Source organism: Pocillopora verrucosa, chromosome 8 (assembly GCF_036669915.1).
Source record: "Pocillopora verrucosa isolate sample1 chromosome 8, ASM3666991v2, whole genome shotgun sequence".
NCBI classification, from domain to species: Eukaryota; Metazoa; Cnidaria; class Anthozoa; order Scleractinia; family Pocilloporidae; genus Pocillopora; species Pocillopora verrucosa.
In genome coordinates this window covers 2,700,959-2,728,579 of record NC_089319.1, presented here as the reverse complement: position 1 = coordinate 2,728,579, position 27,621 = coordinate 2,700,959, and the positions used below count along the sequence as shown (strand labels likewise).

The following is a 27,621-nucleotide window of genomic DNA, read 5'->3' as shown; positions in this document are numbered from 1 at the left end:
CTCCTGATTGTTGGACAAATTCTCCAGGTTGGCAACTTAGGAAATGTGTACAGAACAGTATGGAGAATATGCTATCACTGATGTGTTAGGGTGTAAAGGTTAAAGGACGTTTGTAGAGTGCGTTTGTGAAAATCCTCTAATCAAGTTTTACAGCCACAGCCCCCTCATGCTTAGCGCTTGCCATTGTGTTCATCACGGCCCAGTTCATACTGGCTTATCTTGTTTGCCTTGAACGGTCGGTGATTTTCCACTATGCCCTTTGCAGTTGCTGTGGTTCTGGGGTTTTTTTCAAGACAGAATTAAAAGCTTCTCTTGTGCCTGTTTATTGATTTGACGCTGAAACCAGATTTTGGCCTACAAAGCAGCTCTTTGGCGATTCATTAGCTGTGGAATCTCTCACAGGCTCGAATACCAACACATGAAACATTACCTTTAAAGGAAGGATGTGTGGAAGTTGCGCAGAAAAACTGAGAGGTGAAAATTGGAACATAGCAGGTAGGAATTCACCGGGAGGAACTGGGTTTAAGTATCTCACTATAAGCGCTTGAAAAATCCCACAAACAAGGGGGAAAAAAAAAAGACAAAAGAATTACGAGGAATTCGCACCAAAGTACAGAGCTACGTACAATTCTTACCTCACATAGCAACCACCAGCCGTTGAAAAATACCTTTATTATGAAACAGTAACACCTCTGCAAGTATAAAGTTATAGCAAATAGGCTCACATTTTTATAACGATGCCCCCAAGCAACTAAGATATGGCTCGTTGTGAGCTGTTCTTGTCCATTTTTAGCGCTATTTTTGAACACACGCCCTGCATCACAATATAATTTAGATAGCACCAGTGGATAGCAATGGTTGGAATACTTTATGATGTAAACAGTCAAAGTACTGTACTATCATCACGTTTCCACGGTGTTTCAAAATATTTATCCACAAGCGCGCTGCTGATGGTGTTACAGTCGCTGTGCCCAGAGAGAGGCTTCAGGCAAAACTCATAGACAGGCTAAACACCACGGCAGAGGTCTTATATATGGTGGTAGACCACCTGTGACCAGCTTTAATGGAAACCTCTCTGTACATTTATCTCCTCACCTATCAGACAGGGATGTAGATAATAGACCGGAAGCCGGGAAAATATACCCGGCTGTGAACGCGATTTTTCCTGCTGTAAAGCACTACTTCTTTCTACAAAATGTTTTTAAATGTTGTCAGAAGATTGTTTCTTTATTTATTTCGTTTGTTTACACATTCAATGCTGTCTTACCTGAACTGAAAGTATTGTAAACACTCCATTTAGTGCGATAATCGCATTGTTCGCACCGCATCGTCCATTTTGCAGGCTCAATGGCTAGCGGTATTTGTAGTTCTTGTATGCGAAATAATGAATGCCAAATAATTGCGTGTCTCTAACGGTGAAATATTATTGCTCTATAATGTCGGGAAAAAAAAGAAAGATGATTCTGAGGCCGTTGGTATCATGAAATTATTTGAGTCTACCGAAAGAAACACGCTAAGTTCTAAAATTGAAACAAAATGTTGAGTCTTGAAAACTATTGCTTATTCACTTAATTACCATTCCGGGTTTCAGTTAATTAGATATTAATAAACAATAAAAACAGTCAACACTCCAGTCCATCATAACTTTATTACCTGTTACCTGATAAAAGTCTGTCCTGAATGCCCTTGATTTTGCCCCCAAAATCAAGGAAAATGCATCTCCGAAAGTACGCATTTTCAAAATTTCCCGGGGGGAGGGCATGCCCTCGGACCCCCCAAGGTATAGCGTGCCAAAGGCACGCTAGAGTGGGCCTTCGACCCAAATACCCGCCTATCATTGTTAGATTCCCGCCTGTTAAAAACTTTAGCTACATCTCTGCATCAGCACTTAACAGTTAAAATGTCGGACCATATTCTCTGGGTTTTTATAACTTCAATAATATGCGGGATATTTTTGAAGTGTTAAAACTGCTCATATTGTTGTTACCTGAACTTCTCCCATACTTGAGTGGTTCTTAAGTGGGAAAGGTTCTCCCTGACTTTGGTTGGAGAAAGTAAACTGAGGTTCTCTTGGAAAAGCAGTCGGCACCTGAAGGAAAAACAAAATAGAAATTTTTAAAAAAAGGAGGAGTAAACATATCAACAAAGACAAACAACAAAATGGAACAAACACACACACAACGAGATCTAAACTATGAAACCAACAAAAAACATGCCACATTATGTTCACTTACACGTGTAAATGCTTCTTGTTTAAATTAACTCATGTTATTCATTCAATAGTATGCGAAATAGAGATATTCCATAGGCACAAGATGTTGTGCTCTTTCCTTCTAGTAGTTACAATGGCTTTGATATTCTTATCTACATGAAATAAACTAGTCCTAATCTTTATTTTTTGCCTTTTAGATTTTAAATTTGCTCCCCAATATAGTACTGTGCCTTCAGCACCCTTACAGTGTAGTGCGACACTTGGCAGCCAGGTGCCTGGGTGTGCTGTGCTCTGTGTCCACCGAAGATACCATGAAGACAGTGGTAAAGGATATCTTACCTTTGATGGGCACTGCTGATGTTATCAGGAACCGTCAAGGAGCTATAGAAGCTATACCTTGTATCCTTACAAAGCTGAAAACAATTGTTATGCTCCAGAAAGTTATTGTAGTGCACCAAAACTAATGCAGAAATGACGTTTCCGTCTAAATTTAGCTTATATTGGCTGTGTAGAGATGTGGTATGAATGATTCAATTAAAGAAAAATTTCAGGTCGGAGGATTTCGTGTCACAATAAGATTTACCTGTTTCCCCCACCCCACCCCCTTAGCTTTGTAGTATTCTTATTACTCCCCCCCTTCATTGGCAGTTAATTTTCCATAGTCCCCCATAGACTGATCCTCCCTCAATTTCTCCAGAAAACCGAGTGATCCCTCCTAAAATCCTCCCCCTTCCCCACGCCCCCGACGATAAATAGTGACTGGTCCATTTCTGCTCGCCATTTTGGTGTAGAGTTTATTTTCGCTGTGTTTTCACTATACACACGTATGTTGGTATCCTTAACTGGTTGCTTTACATTAGGTGTAATTGATCGGCTCGGAATGGGTGCGGTGCCTTACGTTGTTCTCCTGGTGGTGCCTGTGCTCGGACGGATGAGTGATCAGTGCGAAGATGTTTATGGCCACATACTGTTTTGCCACACTTTAGGTATTAAGGCTAACTTGTAGTTTGAGTAGTTTTAAGTCTTTCATTTTGACAATGACTGAGCGCATTACCATGCTATAATTTACACAGCTCGCTATTGTGTGCCTTGTCTTTTATTTTGTCGGAATATACCCTGTCCATCTAAGCGAGAGGTTTAACAGAAATGTCATTGTTTTATACAATGGTTTAATGGTCCGTGCACCTCATCGTTGTTGTAATGTTCTTGGTTGGATGACACCTCTAATGGGAACGGAGGTAAAAGAACAAAGAGGACATATATCTTGCAGCTTGGGATTTGTATGTGATTCATACTGAAGTGTTCGTAATTTTATTTCGACGGAGCTAGGATAGAAAGATACGCAGTCCTAAACTGGAACCCTATGACTATTTTATTGGTTCCTTAAGTCTATATTCATTTTCCCTAATTTTCAACTGTTGTTCTCTGTAGTCTGGTATTCCTGACCCTAAACAACTAAAATGATCGGCAATTAAAAAAGAGAGAAACAGAACAAAACAAAAGAGAGCAATCAGTAATACACTAAAATGTTTGTTTCGTGTTTGCCGTGATTATTCAGATAAAGTCGTCTACGTTCTCTTACGGTTTAACGTTACCCTCTAATGGCCACTTTTTACTGCCAAGCTCCTTGGTTTTTTTTAAGGTGATAAGCCCCATTAGGCGCACGTAATAATTCAAACTCTTCACATAGGAATGGGTCCAGTGTTAGATCTACAGTATTGTGCAAAAGAAACGCAAGCGAAATGCGTAAATTTCGTTTTTTGTTCCCGCGAACTTTGTTAAAAATATCGTAATTCAAAAAGTAGAAAATGAAGATCCTCTAGCCGTAGACTCTTTGTCTGTCAGTAAGATTCCATGGCGTTGTGGATCATAAATGAGGTGATACCGTGGTCTGTATTGACACATGTCTCTTTCATAGGGGCCTCGGCTATGGAGGCCCTTCATCGTCAGGTTTTACCATTCCTATTGAGACGCCTGAAAGAAGATGTGCTGCAAGATCTTCCACCTAAGATCATCCAAGATTACTACTGTGAACCGAGTCCGCTACAGGTCAGTCTGTTGCTAAGGCCAACAATCAAAGTGTGCCACTGGGTCGATGTATGATAGTTTTCGACAATATTTGATAGTTGTCGGGAGGATGTGAATGTTCAAGCAGTTGCGTGAAAATTTCAAGGATCCCCAACATGTAGTTTTTTTGGAGAATTTCCGAAAATTGCCCTCCAGATCGTTCCTCTCACTCAAGAAATTTTTTTTTTCATTTTACAGGTTCAGTTATATGAAGACTTAACCAAGTTTCAGGTCAAGAAAGGTTTGGAGGAAACAGTTTCTCACATGGATGAAGAAAACAAAAACGAGGATGCAAGCAAAGATAATCCTCACGTTTTCCAGGTTAGTATTGATTTCATTCTTTCTGCCATACGTTTATTTTACTTGTTTAATTGTGAATTTGATCATGGACACTAGTCTGTCCTCAGTGCTTACTACAAATAACCCTATGCGGTATGAAATTCATTCAATCTGACGTGTTAATAATTCCCAGGCTCTTCAGTACCTGCGCAAGCTATGCAACCACCCGCTTTTGGTGCTCACTGCCAATCATCCAGAATACACCAAACTTAAAGACCAATTAGATCAACAACATGCCTCCATCCGGGACATTCAGCATGCCGCCAAACTTGTTGCTCTTAAGTAAGTCAGGTTATTTGTTGGTGTAACTTCAAGCCATTGTGCGCTTGACGTAACAATTATATTTTAACTGATTGCTTACGGATAAACTTTGAACTTTTGCAAACACTCTTTTTAGACTGGCACGCCTTGGTACCATTGATTTCTGAGTTTCTTTAAAATGGGGGTTTATTACTTGAATTAAATTCACAAAATTCCTCACCTAATGTAAGGCCTTCTCTGTTTTCATCCTTTCCTTGTAACCAGTTCATAAAAACTACTGCGCATTCTGTCACCCTAATAGCAGCATACTTTGCTTAGAGGTGAAAAATGAAGCCATATTTTCCTATCAAGAATATTCCCTCTCCATAACATATGTTGGCGTTTAGGCGTTTGACTTTAAACTCATTGTTGAAATAAATTTGTTTGATGTACGCCTCAGGTTACTTAAATTCTTGTTGAACTAATTCCCTCTTTCTGTCTGCAAATTAATATACAGATAGCTACTGATGGATTGTGGGATAGGAGTTGGCTCCTCATCCCCAGGCTCTACTGATCTATGTTCAGACCCTGTTGTGTCCCAACACAGGGTGCTGTTGTTCTGTCAGTTAAAGAGCATGTTGGACATCGTTGAAAATGACCTTCTTAAGTAAGTGCAATCTTTTTGTTTGTTTTTTTTTTAATTTTGTTTTTCTTTTTTGCCATGCTGACTGATATTGCTGCAGTCGTCTTTGGTTTGTTTATTTGACAATTGACCAGAACAAGACTCTGTGTGTACTTGTTCGTGGGTAGTGCCTCGCCGCTGCGTGTCATGTCGTCGCTGTGGTGATCGAACACGTTTAAAACAGTTTATATTTGTACGACGTGTTGCAAGAACAAAGTATCATTTTATCAAACTTTCTTCATTCAATACGAAGTGAATTGTCGGGGTGGCTGGTAAATCTTCTCATTAATATTCAGCCTTTGGGAGTGGAAAGATGTAAAGGTTTGAAACTTAGCCTGCTTCTTATATTCAGTTTGCTCTATTCACGCAGAAAACACATGCCTACAGTGACATACTTCAGACTTGATGGAAGTACGCCCGCGGGCTCGCGTCACTCGCTCGTACAAAGGTGAGAATTCTTTCATTTGAGATTTTTCGGTTCCGGTCATTGATCCAATATCTCGGGAAACAAAGGCAGGAAACGATGGTGTGGTTTCCAAACAATATTACAAGACAACCTGCGACATATAGCCTGGACACACAAGTCCCGTATTCGGTGCACGCCTCCCCCTAGATATCGTCTCGACATTAGCATACGTAATTAATCGTCACAATAATATGACAAGTACATGACATTTTCTCAAGTATGCCATACCTAGACTGCTATGCTACCGATGGCTTGTCTACGAACAAATCATTGCCAGGTTTCTGTGATGCACCCTGAATGAGCCGACTGGTAACGATTTCCTGCTTTCAACGCCTTTTTTGGATAATAAACGCGACGTTTAACAGCTTTTCTGTTACTTAGAGACTTTTGTTATCCTTAGATTTAACAACGATCCCTCGATCGACATGCTATTGTTGACGACACTTGTTGGAGGACTGGGATTGAATCTGACTGGTGCCGACATGGTCATCTTTGTGGAGCACGACTGGAACCCAATGAAGGACCTACAAGTACGTAACCACCAACCTTTTGAACCTGTCCCCTCCCCCTTGTTTATTCCAATTTTTACCAATTTTGCTCAAGCCTTGTTTTGGTAGATTGCTTTGATCATCTTTTTAGGCCATGGACCGAGCTGATCGTATTGAACAGAAGAAGGTTGTAAACGTTTACAGATTGATAACATGGGGAACACTCGAGGAAAAGATTATGGGGTAGGCTTTAGAGCAGCACTATTTGAATCACACAGCACAGTGTAATTAGGCTTTTTTTCGAGGTTACACTCTCGACGAGAAGCCTCCTTCTTTAAGCCATTTAGACATCCTGAGATAGGACTAACATTAACGCTCGATGCTCTTAGAAAAGTTTTGGAAAGTCAGCTTCTCAAACGTTTTTCCACTACTTTAATGCAAGTGTCTCACTTGCCCATTGACGCAGCGATAAAAGTTTATTTATGAAAGAGTATCGTCTAATAAACAATTGTTCCACGAGCGCGCGTTGGATATGAGATGAAGGGCCTCGTTGGCGATAATCATCTCATATCCAACAAGGGCGGGTAGATTGACTGTTTTATCAAAAACACCCCTTAGTAGAAATAAATCTTCCCAAAGTTATTTTGTAAGAAAAACGGAATGTTACAATGTATAAAAGTACTTCCGTTTAACTCGTCTTCATGTGCGCGCATGATGGCTTACAACTCATGATGGCTAAGCCAATGAAAACTCTTGAATTGCATTATCAAATGATCCAGTTTTTAATAACAACTTGCAGTGAGCTTTCCAATTTCCCCAGGGTGGATAGGTCATTCAACGCCTCTTTCGCGTCTTCCTTTGTTCTCAAACTTAGGAAAGACATTCTCATTGTCCGCTCATTTGTAAACCTAATTTTCAAGTGATAACATTCTATGCACTTAGGTATTTTATAAATTGAGTCTTCAAGGCGGACTTTTTTTCCTGTTAGACTCCAGAAGTTTAAACTGAACATCGCCAACACAGTGATCTCGCAAGACAACTCAAGCCTATTAACCATGGATACTGGACAACTCCTGGATCTCTTTTTAGTCGACCAAGAAAAGAAAAGAGAAAAAACAAGCGCACAACAACAACAGTGGAATGCAACTGGGAAGACTTCGCTCAAAACTATGATTGAAAATTTTGGAGAGCTATGGGACGAGGAACAGTATGAAACAGAATACAATTTAGACAACTTCATTGGTGCGCTGAAGTGAAAAATAGTATGCGTCATTTTGGGATAGATGATTGTCAGTTTGAAAACCTGGCCCTATGTCTGTGTTGGTAGAAGCGAAGTTGTTCTGGTCATTGAAGCTTACCTTGGGGCAGCCATAAAGATCCAAAAAGGAGAACCGAGGTTAATCATAAGGTTAAATACCTGCTTAGGTCGCTGCCCCGCATTTTGCGAAAGGAAGTTGGAAATTCAAACATTGCTCAGGAAGTTTCTTCAACAGTTTATGAAGTGACAAAGAAAACAAATAAGGAAACTGTGATTCAGATCAAATGCCCGCTTACGAAACGAAACATTTTTGGTGATGTCAGTTAGGCATGTGGTGAAATAAAGGTTTTCACTTTGTTATAGTTGTATTGTTTTGTTCCTTTTTTCCGCTATGTTAAAGCTAGGAGAGAGAGAGGACTGTTGGTGATTTTTATTAATAGACCGGTCATCACGGTTCTCCTGAACAATGAACAAAATCAGGAACTTCTTTTTTGTGATTAGTACTTGAAGTATCCGTTTGAATCTTCAGTAAGAATGGCTAAAATTTAGGTATTTGAAAGTCAAGTTCAAAACGTCCTGCTCGATTAGGGATAAAAGACTCGATGAATCCCAGTTAAACGATGACTAGACCCGGGTAGGGTGGGGAACTGTTTAGTCGCAGGAATGCACAAAAGGTTAAGGGAGGATTTTGGAATGTGTCCCAATTAACGAACACGCTCAGAAATCGATAATTGACGGTGGTAAAATTGAAGAAAACAGAGAAGTTAGATAGAGATATTGTTGGGACCCGGAGATGCGCTTTCAATCGGCTGGAAATCCTATATTCTAGAATTGTAAACTAAACGTGAGATTCCGACGTCTGCTCTTGGCGAATCTTAGCAGTCCAAGTCGATCAAAGTTTACTCTAAGGTCACCAAGCGTAAAATAACGGGGTAAACTTTTAGAGCAGTCGTGAAAATAATACGAAAACAAATACTTCACAACGTCCGAATTCTGACTCCGCTCTTCACGCTCTCTAAGTGATGCAAATAGGCTTGAACCCTTTTTAAAATTATGAATAAAGAGTTAAAGTACTGTCGTGATCAAGACGGATATCATCAAGGCTTTGTTTCCTTACTCTATCACCCTATCCCTCCCCACCCCTTATTTGTCTGGCCCTTAATCGGTCATGGTAAGCAATATTCGCGATCGCACAAAATGCTTACTTGCGTTGTCTAATGACTGAGATGCGCGGTGTAGGCCATAAAATCGCAAAGAGCAACCACTTCACAATTTTTTAATAGAACTACGAGTAAAAACATCAAACACAATCATTACCTTCATAATGGATTAAAAAAGCTGAATAGGCATAATAAAGTTTATGCAACAGTTCGTCAGAGAGCCGGGAAAGATTGCCATCAAGCTATAACTAACTGACAAAGGAAGCGAACGCTCGATTTTTCGTGACAGGACGTTTAAAAGCTCGAAACAACCTCTCGCTGGGAAACCCTGACTTATCCAACAACAGCACAAAGGCAAGCACTCGTATATTTTCCAAGGAAGACAAATTTCACTCGCCTTACGGGCTCGTGCAATTTTGTTAGCCTTTGAACAGTTCACTCGTGCTAATTGATCCCAAATTTTACCCGAAATCTTGTGATTTCTCGATGAAAATCTATAATTTATACAATTATTAAGTGATAAATGCATTTTAAGAACAACAAAAAGATAATGCGTTTACAGCGTTTAAGCGTTCTCTATTGCATTGTATTTGTCTACCCTGTGTCTTTGAACTTTCGTATATCTTTTCCAAAACTAGAACTATTACTCAATGTCTTCTCTATCACAAAAATTGAAGATATGACGGTTTTTTTCGAAAATATACATTAGACGGTTCTCACCGGCTCTGTGACGTGACTTTCACTTAGATTAAGAGAGGACTTTACATGCTGCTGTTTGTGATGCTTGACGTAGACTGGCAACACCGGTATCGGTGATATGAGTACCACGCAGATCAAGTTCGGTGACTTTACATGTTGGTGTCTGTAATGCTTGACATAGACTGGTAACACTGGCATCGGTGATCTGATTGTTATTCAGATAAAGTGTTGTGACTTTACATGTTGGTGTCTGTAATGCTTGACATAGACTGGCAACACCGGCATCGGTGATCTGATTACCACCCAGATCAAGTTCGGTGACTTTACATGTTGGTGTCTGTAATGCTTCACATAGACTGGCAACACCGGCATCGGTGATCAGATTATCTTCCAGACCAAGGTCGGTGACTCTACATGTTAGTGTCTTTAATGCTTGACATAGATTGGCAACACCGGCATCGGTGATCTGGTTATCTCCCAGATAAAGCATGGTGACTTTACATGTTGGTGTCTGTAATGCTTGACATAGACTGGTAACACCGGTATCGGTGACCTGATTATCTTTCAGATTAAGAACGGTGACTGTACATGTTAGTGTCTGTAATGCTTGACATAGAGTGGCAACACCGGCATCGATGATCCGATTATCACCCAGATCAAGTTCGGTGACTTTACATGTTGGTGTCTTTAATGCTTTACATAGACTGGCAACACCGGTATCGGTGACCTGATTATCTTTCAGATTAAGAACAGTGACTTTACATGTTGGTGTCTGTAATGCTTCACATAGACTGGCAACACCGTCATTGGTGATCTGATTACCACCCAGATCAAGTTTGGTGACTTTACATGTTGGTGTCTGTAATGCTTGACATAGACTGGAAACACCGGTATCGGCGATCTGATTACCACCCAGATCAAGTTCGGTGACTTTACATGTTGGTGTCTGTAATGCTTCACATAGACTGGCAACACCGGCATTGGTGATCTGATTATCACCCAGAAGAAGTTTGGTGACTTTACATGTTGGTGTCTTTAATGCTTGACATAGACTGGCAACACCGGCATCGGTGATCTGATTACAACCTAGATAAAGTGTGCTGACTTTACATGTTGGTGTCTGTAATGCTTGACATAGACTGGCAACACCGACATCGGTGATCTGATTAGCAGCCAGACTAAGTTCGGTGACTTCACATGATGGTGCAAGTAATGCTTGACATAGAATGGCAACACCGGCATCGGTGATCTGATTAGCATTCAGATAAAGTTTGGTGACTTCACACGTTGGTGTCTGTAATGCTTGACATACACTGGCAACACCGGTATCGGTGATCTTCCGACCTCTCAGCCTAAGTTCGGTGATTTTACTCCATTCAGATTCGTCCTCTGCATTGAGTGCACCAAAAACATTTAATGTAAAAGACACAGAAGCATAGTAAGGTAAGCAAATTATTATAGGTTAAATTTTTTTCATTCTTAATAATTTGCATGCGAGCGCTTCAGAAGATTCATTGGCTGAGAACACGTCAATTAATCCCAAAAAGTGCCCAAAGTTGAGACTGAGGGCAAAAAGTTGAAATTGAGTGTAGAAAGATGAAAATTATTTGATTGCCAGGAGAGTCACGAAAGTGCACCAAAACAAAATGACGGATAGGTTAGGAGAAGGTAACAAACTTTCAAATTCAGAATTTGATGGAGAATGCCAAAAATATAAATACAAAACAAAGCACAAACAACTGGCCAAAAGTCTGGAAGTTTTGGGCGTTGAAAAATATGAATCGGAGGCACTAAACAAACTTCTCGAGGAATTTTACGCAATAGTTCGCAAGAAAGACGGGGAAGATAACGAGCGTGATATCTTTCGTGTGCTGATTATTGCCGTCGACCGATACCTTACAGACAAAGAGCACAAAAACCCGATTGTTCGTGACAGTGAATTTAAAAGCTCGAACCAAATTCTAGGGAAAAACGTCGACTACTTCAGCACAAGGCAAAGGGAAGTGGCCGAACCAGTGAGCCATGACATGAAAAAAACAACAACTATAGAGGAGAACAGAGTCATATTTTGGTAGTACATTATTAACAAGTAATCGCATGATTTTTCTCGTTCAATACGGGATAAAGTTGCATTTGTAAATTTTTCAAAAACTACAAATTGCACTCGCCCTACAGGCTTGTGCAATTTGTTCGCATTTCAAAAATTTACTCGTGCTCTTTTATCTTAAATTGTACTCGAAATCATATGATTACCGACACTAACCGACCCATTTCGGGAGGGGATCCAGGAATCTGTGGTACGGGAGGAAAATCTTTGACTCAGAAAACACATAGTTTTTGTTTTTCCGCTGGAGATTAAGTAAGGCGTGAGGACACTTAGGGGAGAGAATGCTCCCTGTCATCTCCACTTCAATGAGAATTTTAGCTTTTTTCCATCTCTTTCTTTCGACGAACCTGACCAGGTAAATACTCTAAGACTTACTGCAGCTTTTGGCGGAACTAACCTTTATAGGGAATCTATTGCAACTATTGATTCTCTTCACTCCCCGTAGAAGTAACAAAAAAATAATAAAAAATAACTCGCCTATCACCCGAAAAAAAACATGGAAAAGACAACACCCGGTCTTTTTCCAATTTTGGGTCCAAGAGGAAAGGGTCAGTTCCAGTGGGAGATATTTTTAAAGGTGGGCATTTTATAATACTGAAATGAACTGATTGCTAAATTGCTTATTACCCTCTGATGAGAGGCCCTTTAATCTTCTTCTTTTCTCAAGAAAGATCAAAAGGCCGTATACAGATTTTACCGTTAATACACAATACCTTTGTCTCCTGCTTTAAAATTTTTTGTAGGATTAGCGATTGCTTCCTTTAATAGCTCTGTCATTTCATCCAATCTTTCTTTGATGCTGACTTCATCCACTACCCACTGTTTAAGAAGCTCTTTATAGTGTTCTTCGATATAAGGGTCCATGCATTCCTTTTTCAGATCATCGATAGCACTTTGGTAACCAGCTCCTCCCAGTCTCACCAATGCATCCTGGATGTCCCGCCAGTATCGATTGAAGGTTGCGTCATCAACTGAGGCCTCGCTGGCATGACCGTAAACTGTGTTTCTGTAGCACTTGATACGAATGATATCTGCCTCAAGGGTTGTGTCTGCTGCAGGAGGAAGTGTGTCCCAGCCGGTAGCCGGAGGAGCAAGACCACAAATGTTCCTCAGCAGGACCATCAGTAGCGTGATATCGAAATTCTTTGATGAAACAGAAGACTTGATGGCGGGGTACAGTTTGTCCCATTGTGAAGGATTGAGTATTTTTTTATTTCGGAGTGATTTTAGTACTCGATGAATCGGAGGACTGGACAAAACTGTGTCCAGGTTTCCTGGCGGACGCCTTTTGTCAAATGTCTCTCTCAAGATATGTGCACTGACACCCACCAGAAGCCTGCATAAGCGGGCGTAATTGGTTGTCTCTTTTGTCGAATGAAACGAAGGTGCTGCAGCGGTGGCCATGAGGAAATACTGGATCGTTAATTGAGTAAAGGTCAATGACTCTTTAACCAAGAAATTTGGTCGCTGCTTGTTCGTCAGCCTCCTTGGTTCAGCGCTGGTAGAATGAATAAGATATCCGATTGAAAAAACAAATTGACCCAGACAAAATTTTCAGTAAGTTTGATGTTCGATTTTAATATCTTAACTTTTTATCCACACTTCCAAAAATGTCCGTTACATCTCAAGGCCAGCAAGCGTATTACATTAAACTAGATTTAAATACCTCTGGAACACTGGTTGCGCTATTAAAATTGCTTGCAAATCTCTTCAAATCTACTTTTGCGTGTCATTAAAAAGCGTGACATATGGCTGTGATCGTGAAGATATGAATCACGTAGTATGAAAATCAAATTGGCATTTTCTTACAGAAATCCGAGTAAAATTTCTCCCTTCTAGCCGGTCAGAAACTTTCCAGGTATGTAAGCTAGGGGAATTTATGGCAGCATTCCCGGCCTTTTGGCCGATGGCCTACTAATTACAATCACCAGCGTGTCTTACAATGTATTCAAATGTTTAAATAATGTAAGGAGAAGACAAAGGTTGATCGCATCCGGGAAAAAAGAATTTCTGCGGATTCAGAATTTCACCAAAACAATGTATATGATCATACTCCTTTACACTTCAGTATTGTTTAACCTATGGCAAAATTTTTGAAATAAACTCAATCTAATCATATGTTTACTCTTACATCGATGCGTTTTTAGGCCTCGATAATATTTCAGTATGATAAATTGATTTTTAAAGGAAATCACTGTATACGTATGATATTATCCTGAGACATAATTATCAACCGAAGCCGATTTTTCGCAAAGACTCCTATCGATGACATTGATAAACACCAAAGTAGGTGAGTAAGTAAGTAAACTCTTTATTTACAGAGAGTAGCAATTAATAGCCAAAAGGCATATAAACTTGTGGCCCTCATACAATAAATGTGATAATACTTATGCGAATATAGATATTGATGAGTAAAAATAAATACATTATTATAGAAATCAAAGAACAGTTAAGAAAAAATTTAAAATCCTATGATAAAATCTAAAATAAAGTAGATCTCAACGACCAAATGACAGAGTCAAGAAACTATAAAAAAGGAACCTATTAAACAATAGAATGTTTCCAACTGTTTGGTTTCCGAGAAAAAAATTGCCTCAAGGCCTCAGTTTAAAAAACTTTGTACTGATGTCATTTTGTTGTAAGGTGATAGGTAAACTGTTCCATGGTTGACATGTGGTAGCATTGGAAGTTTTACCGCCGTCTAATTTACGTTTAAACTTTCGGCATACTAATTATAAGTTTTAGTTTGCATGAGGTTCATGCAAACTAAAACTTACAATTATTTTGCTGAAAGTTTAAACGTAAATTAGACGGCGGTAAAACTTCCAATGTTACCACGTGTAAAAAGGCAAAAGACAAAAGACATCAGTACAAAGTTTTAAAAGGGCCTTGAGGCAATTTTTCTTGGAAGCCAACACAGTTTGAAGCATTCTCGAGTTAAAAAAAAAAGCAAACTGTGTTGGTTTCCGAAAAAAAATTGCCTCAAGGCCTTTTTAAAACTTTGTACTGATGTCTTTTGTCGTGAGGTGATAGGTAAACTGTTCCATGAATGACATGTGGTAACCTTGGAAGTTTTACCGCCGTCTAATTTACGTTTAAACTTTCAGCATACTAATTATAAGTTTTAGTTTGCATTCGTAGTGTTACGCGAGTGAAGATCACCATATTACGTGTTAAAAGGCGAGAAATATACACAGGCGATTCTCCCCGTAGTCTCTTAAATGCAATTAGAGATTTTGAAATTTTAGCTTCCTCATAAAAGGTAAGCAACTTGAATCATCAATTAATCTGACAGAAGAGGCCTTAGAATAAATACACAACATACTGGTTTAATGTTCATCACCGATAAGTTTTATGTCCTGACGACAACTATCCTTTTACATTCAGGATATAAATTGTTCACATGTAACTTATTTCACATTGCCATATATAATGTGGATAGAGACTCAGGAGATCGACCTGGCAGTAGATACACAAGGGAAGCACAATATATACAGCATGAACGGGAAATACAAAATAGCACGAGGTGCTGTTGAGATTGTACACAGGAAGCTAAGAATGAGACTACCGTTACCTTAGCAGAAGCTAAAAATTACCTCAGCGATTTTTTCACAGACGTTGAATACTAAATTGGTTAGCCCTCCTGTTTTAATTTTTTAGTTTCTTATCGAGTCATGCTTCTAAGCGATCTATCGCGTATCAGGACTTTATCAGGACTTCGATTTAAAACGTTGCACAAACACATGACCCGATTTTAGTCGAATAATTTCGACAAACTCGGTAAAATTTAATCGATAAGTCGACTATGAGCGATTTTCTTTACCCTTAGGAACGCATTTTTGAAGTTTCATGCTTAATTTAGCCTGTGTGCAGCCGACCCCAACCCACCGAAAGAAAATCGGGAAGGTAAACTGCTTACTAGTGCGGCGTAGATTCACTTGAGGTCGTAATGATCTGTTTAATACACGATGTAATTTAAAGAAAGAAAGTGCTCAAACTGAAACTCAACTCAATATGGGTTAAAATCCACAAACTCTTACCCTCAAAGGTTGAATTGAAGCTCTCACTCGGCAATCCGTTTTCACCTGGTTATCAGCTCCCTGCAAAATGCGTTCATTTAGCTCAGTCAGACTTCGATGTCTCAGCAACAATCAGAATGAAAAAGAAATTAATTGAGATAAAGGTTAGTCCATACGTAGCTTAAAATGAAATCTCATATTCAAGCGGATTTCATCGCCAAACGGACGCAAACAATTTCAAGGAGGGGCATTCGGTTAGCTCACACTTTCAGTTTCGAATCACTAACCTTTTGCTCTGCGCTATCAGTAGTTTCCGTCACATCTAAACGCTTGCATGGAGATTATATTTCTACTGAACACATCAATCACAGAGTGCTAGCTCGGCTTGCCGCAGTTTTTTTGTGAAATTTTGCTTCTGATGGTTTTCAAAACGCTTTGGTCGCGTGGTGGCATTAAAAATGCATGACATATGGCTGTGATCGTGAAGATATGTATCACGTAGTGTGGAAATCAAATTGGCCTTTCCTTACAGAGATCCGAGTAAAACTTCTCCCTTCTAGCCGGTCAGACACTTTCTATGCATGTAAACTATGGGGATTTAGGGCAGCATTCCGGGCCTTTTGGCTGATGGCCTCCTTATTCCAATCACCAGCGTGTTTTACAATGTATTCAAATATTGAAATAATGTAAGGAGAAGATAAAGGTTGATCACATCCGGGAAAAAAAAGAATTTCTTCGGATTCAAAATTCCACCAAAACAATCTATATGATCAACACAGTTTGAAGTATTCTATAGTTAAAAAAGAAAACAAACTGTGTTGGTTTCCGAGAAAAAATAGTCTCAAGGCCTTTTTAAAACTTTGTACTGATGTCTTTTGTCGTAAGGTGATAGGTAAACTGTTCCATGGTTGACATGTGGCAACCTTAGAAGTTTTACCGCCATCTAATTTACATTTAAACTTTCGGCATACTAAGTATAAGTTTTAGTTTGCATTCGTAGTGTTACGCGAGTGAAGATCACCATATTACGTATTAAAAGGCGAGTAATATGTTCACATGTAACTTATTTGTGGTAACCTTGGAAGTTCTGTGCAGGGGAGATTGTGCACCGGAAGCTAAGAATGAGACTACCGTTACCTTGGCAGAAGCTAAAAATTACTTCAGCGATTTTTTCACAGACGTTGAATACTAAATTGGTTAGCCCTCCTGTTTTAATTTTTTAGTTTCTTATCGAGTCGTGCTTCTAAGCGATCTATCGCGTATCAGGACTTTATCAGGACTTCGATTTAAAACGTTGCACAAACACATGACCCGATTTTAGTCGAATAATTTCGACAAACTCGGTAAAATTTAATCGATAAGTTGACTATGAGCGATTTTCTTTACCCTTAGGAACGCATTTTTGAAGTTTCATGCTTAATTTAGCCTGTGTGCAGCCGACCCCAACCCACCGAAAGAAAATCGGGAAGGTAAACTGCTTACTAGTGCGGCGTAGATTCACTTGAGGTCGTAATGATCTGTTTAATACACGATGTAATTTAAAGAAAGAAAGTGCTCAAACTGAAACTCAACTCAATATGGGTTAAAATCCACAAACTCTTACCCTCAAAGGTTGAATTGAAGCTCTCACTCAGCAATCCGTTTTCACCTGGTTATCAGCTCCCTGCAAAATGCGTTCATTTTAAGAATTGTGAAATTGTTTCGAAGACAGCTTTCAAGACGTGAGATTTGTCTCAGCTAAGAGACTCGCATTTGTCAGGAAACTCAGTTAGCGTGCGTCGCTCTTGAGGCCCTGTTTAATATTCAAGTTGTAATCAGATAGTTATCTTTTAACTGTTGACAAGTCTCATTCGCGTTTTCAACGAAATAAGGAAGATTTCATCTAGGCAGGCGATAAATTGGCTTTTTTTTTTGCAAAATGTTGGAATAAAGTTCATGTGGAGTTATTTTCCGATGATCAAGATTCATCTTTAATTGGTTGAATGTGTTTCAGTGGCGCCTTAGAACGAAGTAAGCACATGCATAGAAAATATATGGAATTAACAATCAAGGAAATGCTGAGTATTGTGGTGAAGCTTGCAAGATGTACCTTGCGAAGCATTTTGTATGCTATTGTCTTCATCCTAAATCTTGCATCTTATACTCAACAAAGGGTAAATTATGATTGCCTGGTTTTTACTCAAGAGTTCATGAAATAATCGGTTCGGGAAGTCAAACGCTGCTTGCCATAGCAATGCTACTAACGCTGAAGGAAAACGACTTTTTAGCCATGACGGAAACGTTACAGTACTGATGGTCTTAAAATAATGAGGGAACTTTCATTCTCAGGGGAAACTCCTTACAAGTTTAATTGAAGCGTCAATAATTGACGCAAAGAAGATTCTCACAAAATATGTTAATAAAAATAGATCTTATGTACCGAAAGTCCCGCTCACGAAATCCTGCGGATAATGGTAATCGGTGTGTAGGAGCAGACAGGCTGGTGTAACCGTATCCGCCAAAAAAAAACACTCGCACAGTTAGCTTTCATTTTCCAAAAACACGAATTCTTAATTAAGACTGTATCTTGAAATATGTCTGAAATTATAAAATAAGCCACGTTCTTGGATAGATTGTGAGTCTCTTGTTCTAATTCGACGAAATGAATAAGAGAAACTCCTTTTTGAATTTAGAATATCGTGTTTGAAGTTGTTAAGCTGTAACTCCCACTTCACTACGGTGAGCAAAATATTTTCTCGTTTAGCCCTCCTACTTACTCGAAATAATACAGGAACGCAATAATTTGAAGTCCTAAGTTATTAGCCATTTCATCTTCCCCGACATTCATTAACGTCAAAATTGATTAATGACAAGTTCTAATAAGCTCTTTAGTTTGAACAAACAATAAATCTCCCGTGGATGGTGGATATTAAACAACAAAAAATTCCATACGTTTTCTGAGCAACTTACGACCTATGTCTCGATACATCAGGATTGAATAAAGATTGTCGAAGGAGAACCCCTGAGTGTTGTTTTAAGCGCCATTTTCATCTCAAAGATAATAGCAAATTGATGTTTAGAAAAGGTGTACCGTAATTTATGATTGGATTCATCCAAATCATTCAGTATCGGATCTGGCTTCCAAGGCCTTCATTGGAAGAACTTTTAAATTATAAGACATTTTCAGGTTTTCCTACGTTAGATAAAATTGTTGAAGAGACATGTGAGCCAACATTTGGTTCCCGACTTATTTTTCTGATGGGAAACCATTTAAATCAACTTCCATATTTTTTCGAGGTTCTTCTTGTTCAAAATAATCACTTTTGACATAATATGAACGGAAATCTTTCTAAGTACAGAAAAAAACAACTGTAATTTTTGGCAAGTTAGATATTTCAAATGAAGAAGATTTTTGTCATCAACTCTATTTTTCTTTACCGTAAATTGAACCCAAACAGCGGGCTTTGTCACTGCAGTATACCTCTCTCATCACTTTATGGAATTTCCTGTCGTTTCGGGTTTCACAATTTGTGACGAGCTTGGAACCGCCAGCATTGACTTTTTTATAATTTGGCACTTCTCTCTATTTACGGTAATGATGGAACTCCAATTTCTAAATGGGGTGTCATTATAAACATAAACAAATATCGCTGAGAGAAGGTTTAAGAGGTAAACACTTGTAGGAAACTAAAATTAAGGACAATGATCTTGTTTATTTCAAATAGCTGAAGCTGTTTTTCCGCCAAAGTTTGTTATATGTACATTTGAAAGCTCGGTATTTTTCATTTTCATATATTCCCGTTTTGCCCTGCTAATTATTCGAAATAATACAGGAACGCACAAAACTAAAATAATTTTAAGACCAAATTGATAAGTTATTTTATCTTCCCTCACATTCATTAACGTCAAAATCAATCTAGTAAACTCCTGATCTTAAAAAACAGAAATTCAATAAATTTGCTGAGAAAATTACGACCTATGCCTCGATGCATCAGGATTGTATGAAGACTGTCAATGGCTCATTATAATAACACACCCTTTCTAAATACCATTAATATCAACAAAACAAGTTTATAAGACTAAGGTTCCTTCCCTTAAAAAATCATGTTTGTTGAGCTCAGGATTTTAGTTTTGTCACAATGACCAGTTATAAGCTCAGAGCATCAACTATAGTGAATCAGCAAATAAAAATAAAGAGTGATGGGAAATAACACGAGCTGAAATGAATTATTTTTAAACAGAAATAACACCACCTGCATTCGATAATGGGTTAAGTAATAGATACCGACCCTTTTGTATTGAATATGGGATGTTAACTAAATTAATAGCAGTCAGTCCAGACCCATTGAAATGATTGAAGCAAATAAAATACGTGGGCACGATTTTGGGATATATGGAAAGATTTTGGATTTGGCGAGCTACGATTCTATCGGTGTTTACCCTCAGATTAGATTCAGGGATTTTGCCACACAAATTTCCATGACTATAGTCAATGGAGTGCGTTTAAGGAAATAACATTATAAACATATTCTTGAGAACATTAGATAAACAAACTCCGTTACTGCAGTCACATAAAAAGTCAAGTTCTTTCGAGTTTCTGAGAAACAACACCTTCAAATTTACAAGATCGATCCATGGATTCAGCGTTTTTGGTTTTTTTTTTTTTTTTTTAAATTATCAGGGGAAAACACCTCATAAAATTGATCGAAGCGCCTCCAAGGCCTTTATTGAATACCTTCTAAATTATAAAACATTTTCAGGTTTCCTTCGTTAGAGAAAACTGCTACAGACTTAATGGGACCTGTGAGCCAACAATTAGTTCCCGACTCATTTTTCTGATTAGGAGACATGAAAACCAACTTCCATATTTTTCAAGGTTCTTCTCTTTCAATGTCATCAATTTTTGGAGGATAAGACAAAACCATTTTTGAAAGGAAATCTTCATAAGTACAGAGAGAAAAAACATCCATAGTTTTTGACAAGTTGGATATTTCAAATGAAGAAGATTTTTGTCGTCAACTCTATATTTTTTTTACTGTAATTTGAACTCAAACAGCGGGCTTCGTCGCAGCATTAAGTCCTCCCTCATCGCTCTTTGGAATTTCCTGTCGTTTCCAGTTTCACAATTTGTGACGAGCTTGGAACCGCCAGCACTGACTTTTTATAATTTAGCACTTTTCTCTATGGATGATGATGGAACCACAATTTCGAGAAGGGGTGTAATTATAAACTTAAAGAAATATCACTGAGAAAAGGTTCAAAAAGGAATCCCGTTGTAGGAAACTAAAAATTAAGGATAACGATCTTGTTTATTTCAGATAGCTGAAGATGTTTTCTCGCCAAATGTTTTTTATACCCACATTTGGAAGCTCGATAAATTTCATTTTCGCTTGATTTCAAGTACACAGAAATAGAGGAGTCAAGAGTGGATATTAAATTTATATCATGGAATGAAAGCCAAACTCAAGTTATCCATGCATTAAGTATGATCATTTCTTACCTTCAAAGATCCAACGGTCTTTGGTGCCCAACTTAAGTGTTATTGAGCCAAATGCGTATTCTTTTATCGCTGTCTGTAGCTATGGTTACGATAGAAACTGTTGGTTTCAAGCCAAGAGGATCATTTATACTAGAAATGAACTTCCCTCTTCCTGTTTAGGCTCTTTGCACAAAAAGCTAAACTGGTAAAATAATACCAGGTGAAAAATTTAACCTAATGCAATTTAACCTAATGGAGTAATGCTTCTTGGACTATGAATTGTTATTATTAATTCCTTGAAAGTGTTCCATGTGGGCAGGTGCCAAAGGTGTTATGATTCTATAATTACTGACCCCCGTAAAATCTTATTGTGCTCCCTCTGCATTATATTAGCGATGTCAGTCCAAGAAGGTTATTAGGTCTCCAGTACGGTCCAAGTTTCTAAGGAAAATGAGGGCGAGTTTTTTAGATATTAACCACCTGAATAATTAAATGCACGAAATGACATATATATGACAAAGTCAAGCTCCAGTTTCAATAAACATGTGCTTGACTATTAAGTGTTTATTAAAAGAATATAAAGCTGAAGAAGTTCCCTATAGCCTTTTTTTTCGAACGGTTATAGTAAACAGAGGAAATTCATGTGAATTGAAGCCGAAAAAAAAAATTCTTGTCTTACGTCAATGAGCAGATTTATACCAGTTTTCTAAACGTACACATCTAGAATGACATTTTTAAATTTTTACTTTTGCTAGTCAACGTAGGTCACAGACATATTCCTTGAGGTATACAGGGCTCTTCCTGACTCGCTCTGACCTCCGACACTGTTTGGGACGGTCACCACTTTAGGGTGTGACTTATGAGGGGCACTCCTCTGACCAGCGGTAGATACTGTGGTTGTAGTCGCCTTTTCATCTCTACTGGCCCTATTCGGTTTTGGCTCTGTGGTGATGGGTTCAATGGGTGGTTCAGACGTTTTTCGCAGATGTTGTCGATTTCTGCGGTAGACTGCTCCGCTGTCCGTCTCAACGGTGTATGATCGCTCGTCAAGCCTTGCGGTGACTTGGGCCTTACGCCAAGACTTGTCGCTACGATTGGATGGCTTCATTCTAACAACGTTACCTTGAGACAGGCTGGATAGATCCTTTGCTGACCGGTTGTAGTATTTGGCTTGAGCCTGCTGGCGCTGTTGCAGCCCTTTCTTTTCACTTTCCAGGTTTATAGTCTTAGGCAGTAGTAGGCTCTGAGTTTTACGAAGGAGTGTCTTGGTCCTTCGGCTCATCCGGCGTTGTGCTTGGCTGAGTTGTCATTCCTTGCGTGGGTGTGTTTCTATAATCGAGTACGGCGAGGTATGGGTCGGTTCCAGCTCTGACTGATTTCTTCAGCATGCGCTTAGCTGTTTTCACCCCTGTGTCCGCCTGCCATTGGCCTTGCTATTTCCAGGGCTACTAGTAAGATGCTCAAAGTCCCATGTTCTGGAGAAGTTGATAAACTCGTCCGAAGTAAATTGCGGTCCGTTGCCACTAATTACTTGATCAGGTATGCCATAGCGGGCAAAGTGACTCTTCAGTTTCAGGATTGTGGTGCTGGCTGACAGCATGTCGGCCAAGTGCATGTTTTTGCCGCGCTCATAGTGAAATCGTATTTCTGTAGCCGCATCATCATTAACTGGAGGCGTCGCGGTGCTCGGGCGAGTGGTTTCTGTAGAATCATTTCCAGTGGCTTGTGGTCACCTTCGATGTATACATGTCGGCCGAATGTGTACTGGTTGAAACGCTCAAGAACGAAGACAATCGCCAGCATCTTCTTCTCTATTTAAGCGTACCGTGTTTCTGTATCGGTGAGGGAACGACTTGCGTACTCTATTGGCCTGCCATTCTGAAGTATAACTGCGCCAAGGCTGGCATCACAAAGTATGGTTAGGTTCTGTGAGGGGTCGTAGTAACATAGAACAGGCGCTTCGGAGATTGAAGTTGTCTTTCCTTCTGGTTTCCTTGTTACAAGGGATTATCTTTATTCTGGCCATATATAGCAATTACAAGTCAAAAAGTTATGCTCTAGGTTGATTTTGGAAACAATAAAATAATCAGTAGTTTGAAGAAAAAGAAAGAAACGAAACAGAGGAAAGAGTACTAGACTGAAACGATCGTTGTTGTTTACCGTGATTATTCACATAAAGTCGTCTACGTTTTCTTACGGTCTAACGTTACCATATAATGGCCACTTTTTACCGCCAAACTGCTGGTCTTTTTTTTTTAAGGTGATAAGCTCCATCAGGCGCACGTTATAATCCAAACTCTTTACATAGGAGCGGGTCTAGTGTTAGATCTAATTCTTATCAGTGACTCTACATCGCGGGAAAAACGAGTGAACTTTCAATTATGTGAATCATAGTTCTGACATTTCTTTTCTTTTTCTCGGCACGGAACAGGAGACAGGTAATACTGATTACGAACCTTTGCCTTCTCTCGTGATTTGCCCACAAAAACTAACAGGACGTTGGGCGTGCGAGGTGGAAAAAAAAGTCAACAAAGATTTCCTTAAACCATTGCACTATACAGGCCCGCCGTCTGAGAGACAAAGGTTAGTTCTTGGACTCTGTTATTGTTCGCTGACGGTATGCATTGCTTTCTAAGAAGTAGAGCAAGTTGTTTGGTGTCTGTATTTAAATGGAGACATATAAATGTAGTTAAAAATTTTGAGTGGGCAATCTGAGGGGAAATTAAATAGTTATATTCGTCACTCTTTACGTAAAGGAATTCTTATATGAAGTCTATTCGAATTTGTTCCCCTTTTCTCGGCCACGGAAAGCGAAAGACAGAGGTTCAACAGGAACTTACCGATCAAACTACACCCATAGAGCCTCAATATTCGACCACTGAAAACAATGTTTCTTCTTTTCTATTCGTAGACTTCGTAACAAGGTCAAAAAACACAGTTTAGTCGTAGCATCGTACGATATTGTAAGAAACGACGGTGAATTCTTTAGGTAAGGAGGATTACCGAATGGTAATTGAAACGCGCATCGTCAAGGCACAGCAGTTATTTCAGCGAAATGTCGCGTTTGTTTCGTCCAAACAGATCAGTGCACTGGAACTATTGTGTCCTTGACGTGGGCCATATTATAAAGAATGGAAAAACAAAGGTAGGTTACGTTTTGGCGTTTCCTTTAGAAAGCAAACGTTGAGGAGTTTGATGATATTTCCTTGACAGAAAAAAAAACCTTTCGAGACGAGGATATCGTATTTTTGTTATTCTCCATGTGTTATCTCTGTGACAGGATTTAAACAGGGTCTCCTTTTTATTATTGGTGTTTCATTGATGGATTTTCTTTGAGAATGATTTCGAATCGACCGAAATGGAACGGTAGCGATGTAGTCGAGCATTCAAATTAAAGGCGAACGGTAACAAGCATCGGCCCCTTAAAGCAGCTAGGACAGAATCGTGAGCAAGCTCTTTGTAATGCATCGTTATTGATATCGACACTGGTCATAATGGGCGGCTTTCACTCCAATTCTTTGAATTTCATTTCTTTTCTTCCTTCTAGCTTGCGAGAGTCATCAAGCAGCTACGAGCCAGTCATCGACTTATACTCTCGGGAACACAAACCCAAGCTATTCGATTTAAATATGGGAAGATGACGAGTCAATGCTTCTACAGTTATTCCAGATGTAGATCCTAAAATCTTCTTACGTACAAAGAGGAGAACGAAATATTTTCCTCTGCCTGGTATAATGTGAGGAAATGTCAACAGCAGCTTCTGTCGAACAGCAAAACGTTGTTCATGTCTCTTAAATATTCTACGTCACAACATTAAAAATTGTGACAATTGAGACGTTGCTCGTTGTAATGTGTCGTTTATTTTTGTTTCATTCTCATCATACTCCTTTGTTATGAGTTATCTTTCCGTCTAATAGCGTAATTTTGTAGTTTTTTGTATTGCTTTACTTTGTTCAGTCCTATAAAGACTTGATGCGATGCCTTACGTTGATGACTTGCTACGTTTTATTTTCAGAATAATGTCCTGGAGCTGTGGTCATTGTTTGATTTCTTTATGCCTGGTTTTCTCGGAAGTGAAAAGTAGTTTCAGTCTCGGTTTGGTAAACCCATTCTACAGAGTAGAGACGCAAAATCGTCTTCAAAGGAACAAGAAGCTGGTGAGTGTCTGGGAATTGAGTACTAAGTAGCTAACACAAAGCCTGCGTAGCTCCTCGTCCTAAATGAAAAATAAGGCAATCTGAACAGTTAAATGACCGTCGTAGGTATCATCCTCTCTCCGCCTCTCAAGAGTTCCACGGAGTCGCTAGCTACATGTGTTAGCCACCTTAGCAGCCAGAGATCTGGCTCAGCGTTTGTTGAACAAAAAGGACAATAAATGTTGTGCTTCCCCAATAAAAAAACGTAAAACCGGCTCGTGCAATACGCTCCCACTTTTCAGCTATATAAGGTTACTACTTCGTGTATTTGACTGAAATGTTAGATGGTTTTACCCTGGATTTCCCGCCGGTCTCACCCTTTTCATTCCAAAGACCACGCCCTACAGAAAGCGAGTTGTCCCTCCACGATGAGGATTTTTTTGAAAAAGTAGAAAATGAAGGTCCTCTAGCAGTAGACTCTTTGCCTGTCAGTAAGATTTCATGGCATTGTGGGTCATACATGAGGTGATACCGTGGTCTGTATTGACACATGTGTCCCTTTCTTAGGGGCCTCGGCTATGGAGGCCCTTCATCGTCAGGTTTTACCATTCCTATTGAGGCGCCTGAAAGAAGATGTACTGCAAGATCTTCCACCTAAGATCATTCAAGATTACTACTGTGAACTGAGTCCGCTACAGGTCAGTCTGTTGCTATGGCCAACAATCAAAGTGCGTCACTGGGTCGATGTATAATAGTTTTCGACAATATTTGATAGTTGTCGACAGGATATGAATATTCAAGCAGCTGTGCGAAAATTCCAAGGATCCTCAACATGTATTTAGTAGTATTTTCTTATTTTGGAGAATTTCCGAAAATTGCCCTCCAAATCGTTCTTCTCACCCAAGAAGATTTTTTTTTTTACAGGTTCAGTTCATGACGAGCTTTGAACACCAAAAGAATTCAGCCCCCCCACCATCTACTCGAGGCGTTAACTCCTGTCAGTTATACTTATGGCTTTATTGACTTTTGTTGGATAAAATCAATTAACACGTTTAATAAACAAAATATCAATTAGCACGTTTCATGAAATAATAACCCACGGCAGATCTTGCAATGGGATAGTTCACAACATCTGCGGACTTTGCAAGCGAGCAACCTGTTTTCCCACCCCAGAAAAAAACTCAAATGAAGTAAAATAATGAAAAAAAAAATCTTTTTTAATTTTCTCTGCCGTGTTTTTCTTGTCAGTATTAAACAAGGTTTAACTCCAGCTGGAACATCGCACTTACTGGAAATCTACCCTCTGAACACTTCACTTTGCGCCCTTTATTAGAGGGAGTGATATCACTCGTAAGTAGCGAGATGTTTTTAAATCGATGCGAACTAAATGCTGAAAGAGTACACACACTTTACACACACTTTATTTTTCTTTTTTTTACAAAATAATTTAGATTATGTTGACCCGCAGATAGCAAATTTGCTATTCGAGGCGGGTCAATCGTCAACAAACTTTTACAATATATAAAGAAAATTAAAAACTAAATAGTTAGATATTGTTAAATTATAAAGAGAAGCAAAACTGGTAAATACATCAATAGTTGTTCAATAAAGTATAGAAGCAGATAAATTAGTACTGAAAGCAATCGGATCAATTTGTTTTAATTATGCAGTCCTTAAGTTTAGAGGAGATCTTTTCAACATCAAGATAAGAATCTTCATTATCTAGTATCTGAAATAAAGACGTTTTTATTTGTTTATTAAAGGAATGTTTTGATAACGTTTTGAATTCTTTTGGTATCTTATTCCAAATTTTGACACCAACACGCGAGAAAGCCTTTTTTTGTAGGTTAAGTCTAGAGTACTTTGTACTAAAGAGCTGCGATTTGGATGATCGAGTATTGTAGGTATGAATATGAGATGTTTTAGTAAATAGTTTCAAAATATTAATGGGAGCCCTCTGGTTGTGCACATCAAACATAAGTTTACTTACGGCTTCATAATATAGGAACGTAACAGGCAGAATTTTTGCTTTGGCAAATAAAGGGATGGCATGCTCTCTTCGATCGGTGAAATAGATTAGGCGCAAAACTCGCTTTTGAAGAACTAAAATCTTGTTTAAATAAGCATTTGACGCATTGCCCCAGGCAAGGAGTCCATAAGTTATATAAGGTAGAATTAATGAATTGTAAATATTTACAAGGACAGTAGAGGGAACGAAGTACCTCAGCTTTGCAATCATCCCTATTGTTTTACTTACTTTTACGATAACAGAGTCAACATGGTTTTTCCA

General features: G+C 39.0%; 1 protein-coding gene, 1 long non-coding RNA gene and 1 pseudogene across 2 annotated transcripts; 2 read left to right on the top strand and 1 right to left on the bottom strand.

The window, feature by feature from the left end:
- The first annotated feature begins 3,092 nt into the window (after positions 1-3,092).
- On the top strand, positions 3,093-8,015 carry LOC131790246 (TATA-binding protein-associated factor 172-like; annotated as a pseudogene).
- A 981-nt stretch (positions 8,016-8,996) lies between these two features.
- LOC131800030 (ribonuclease inhibitor-like) lies at positions 8,997-21,804 on the bottom strand. Its single transcript, XM_066170677.1, has 4 exons — positions 21,217-21,804; positions 15,759-17,400; positions 12,432-13,216; positions 8,997-11,000 (listed from the first exon to the last, which is right to left on the bottom strand). The coding sequence occupies exons 3-4, from the start codon at positions 13,120-13,122 to the stop codon at positions 9,661-9,663; spliced, it is 2,031 nt and encodes a 676-aa protein (XP_066026774.1). The 5' UTR covers positions 13,123-13,216; positions 15,759-17,400; positions 21,217-21,804; the 3' UTR covers positions 8,997-9,660.
- Positions 21,805-24,104: 2,300 nt separating this feature from the next.
- LOC136276852 (uncharacterized) lies at positions 24,105-24,925 on the top strand. The gene is made up of 3 exons (XR_010718454.1): positions 24,105-24,184; positions 24,277-24,340; positions 24,743-24,925. It is a non-coding gene; the product is annotated as an uncharacterized lncRNA (long non-coding RNA).
- Positions 24,926-27,621: the final 2,696 nt, after the last annotated feature.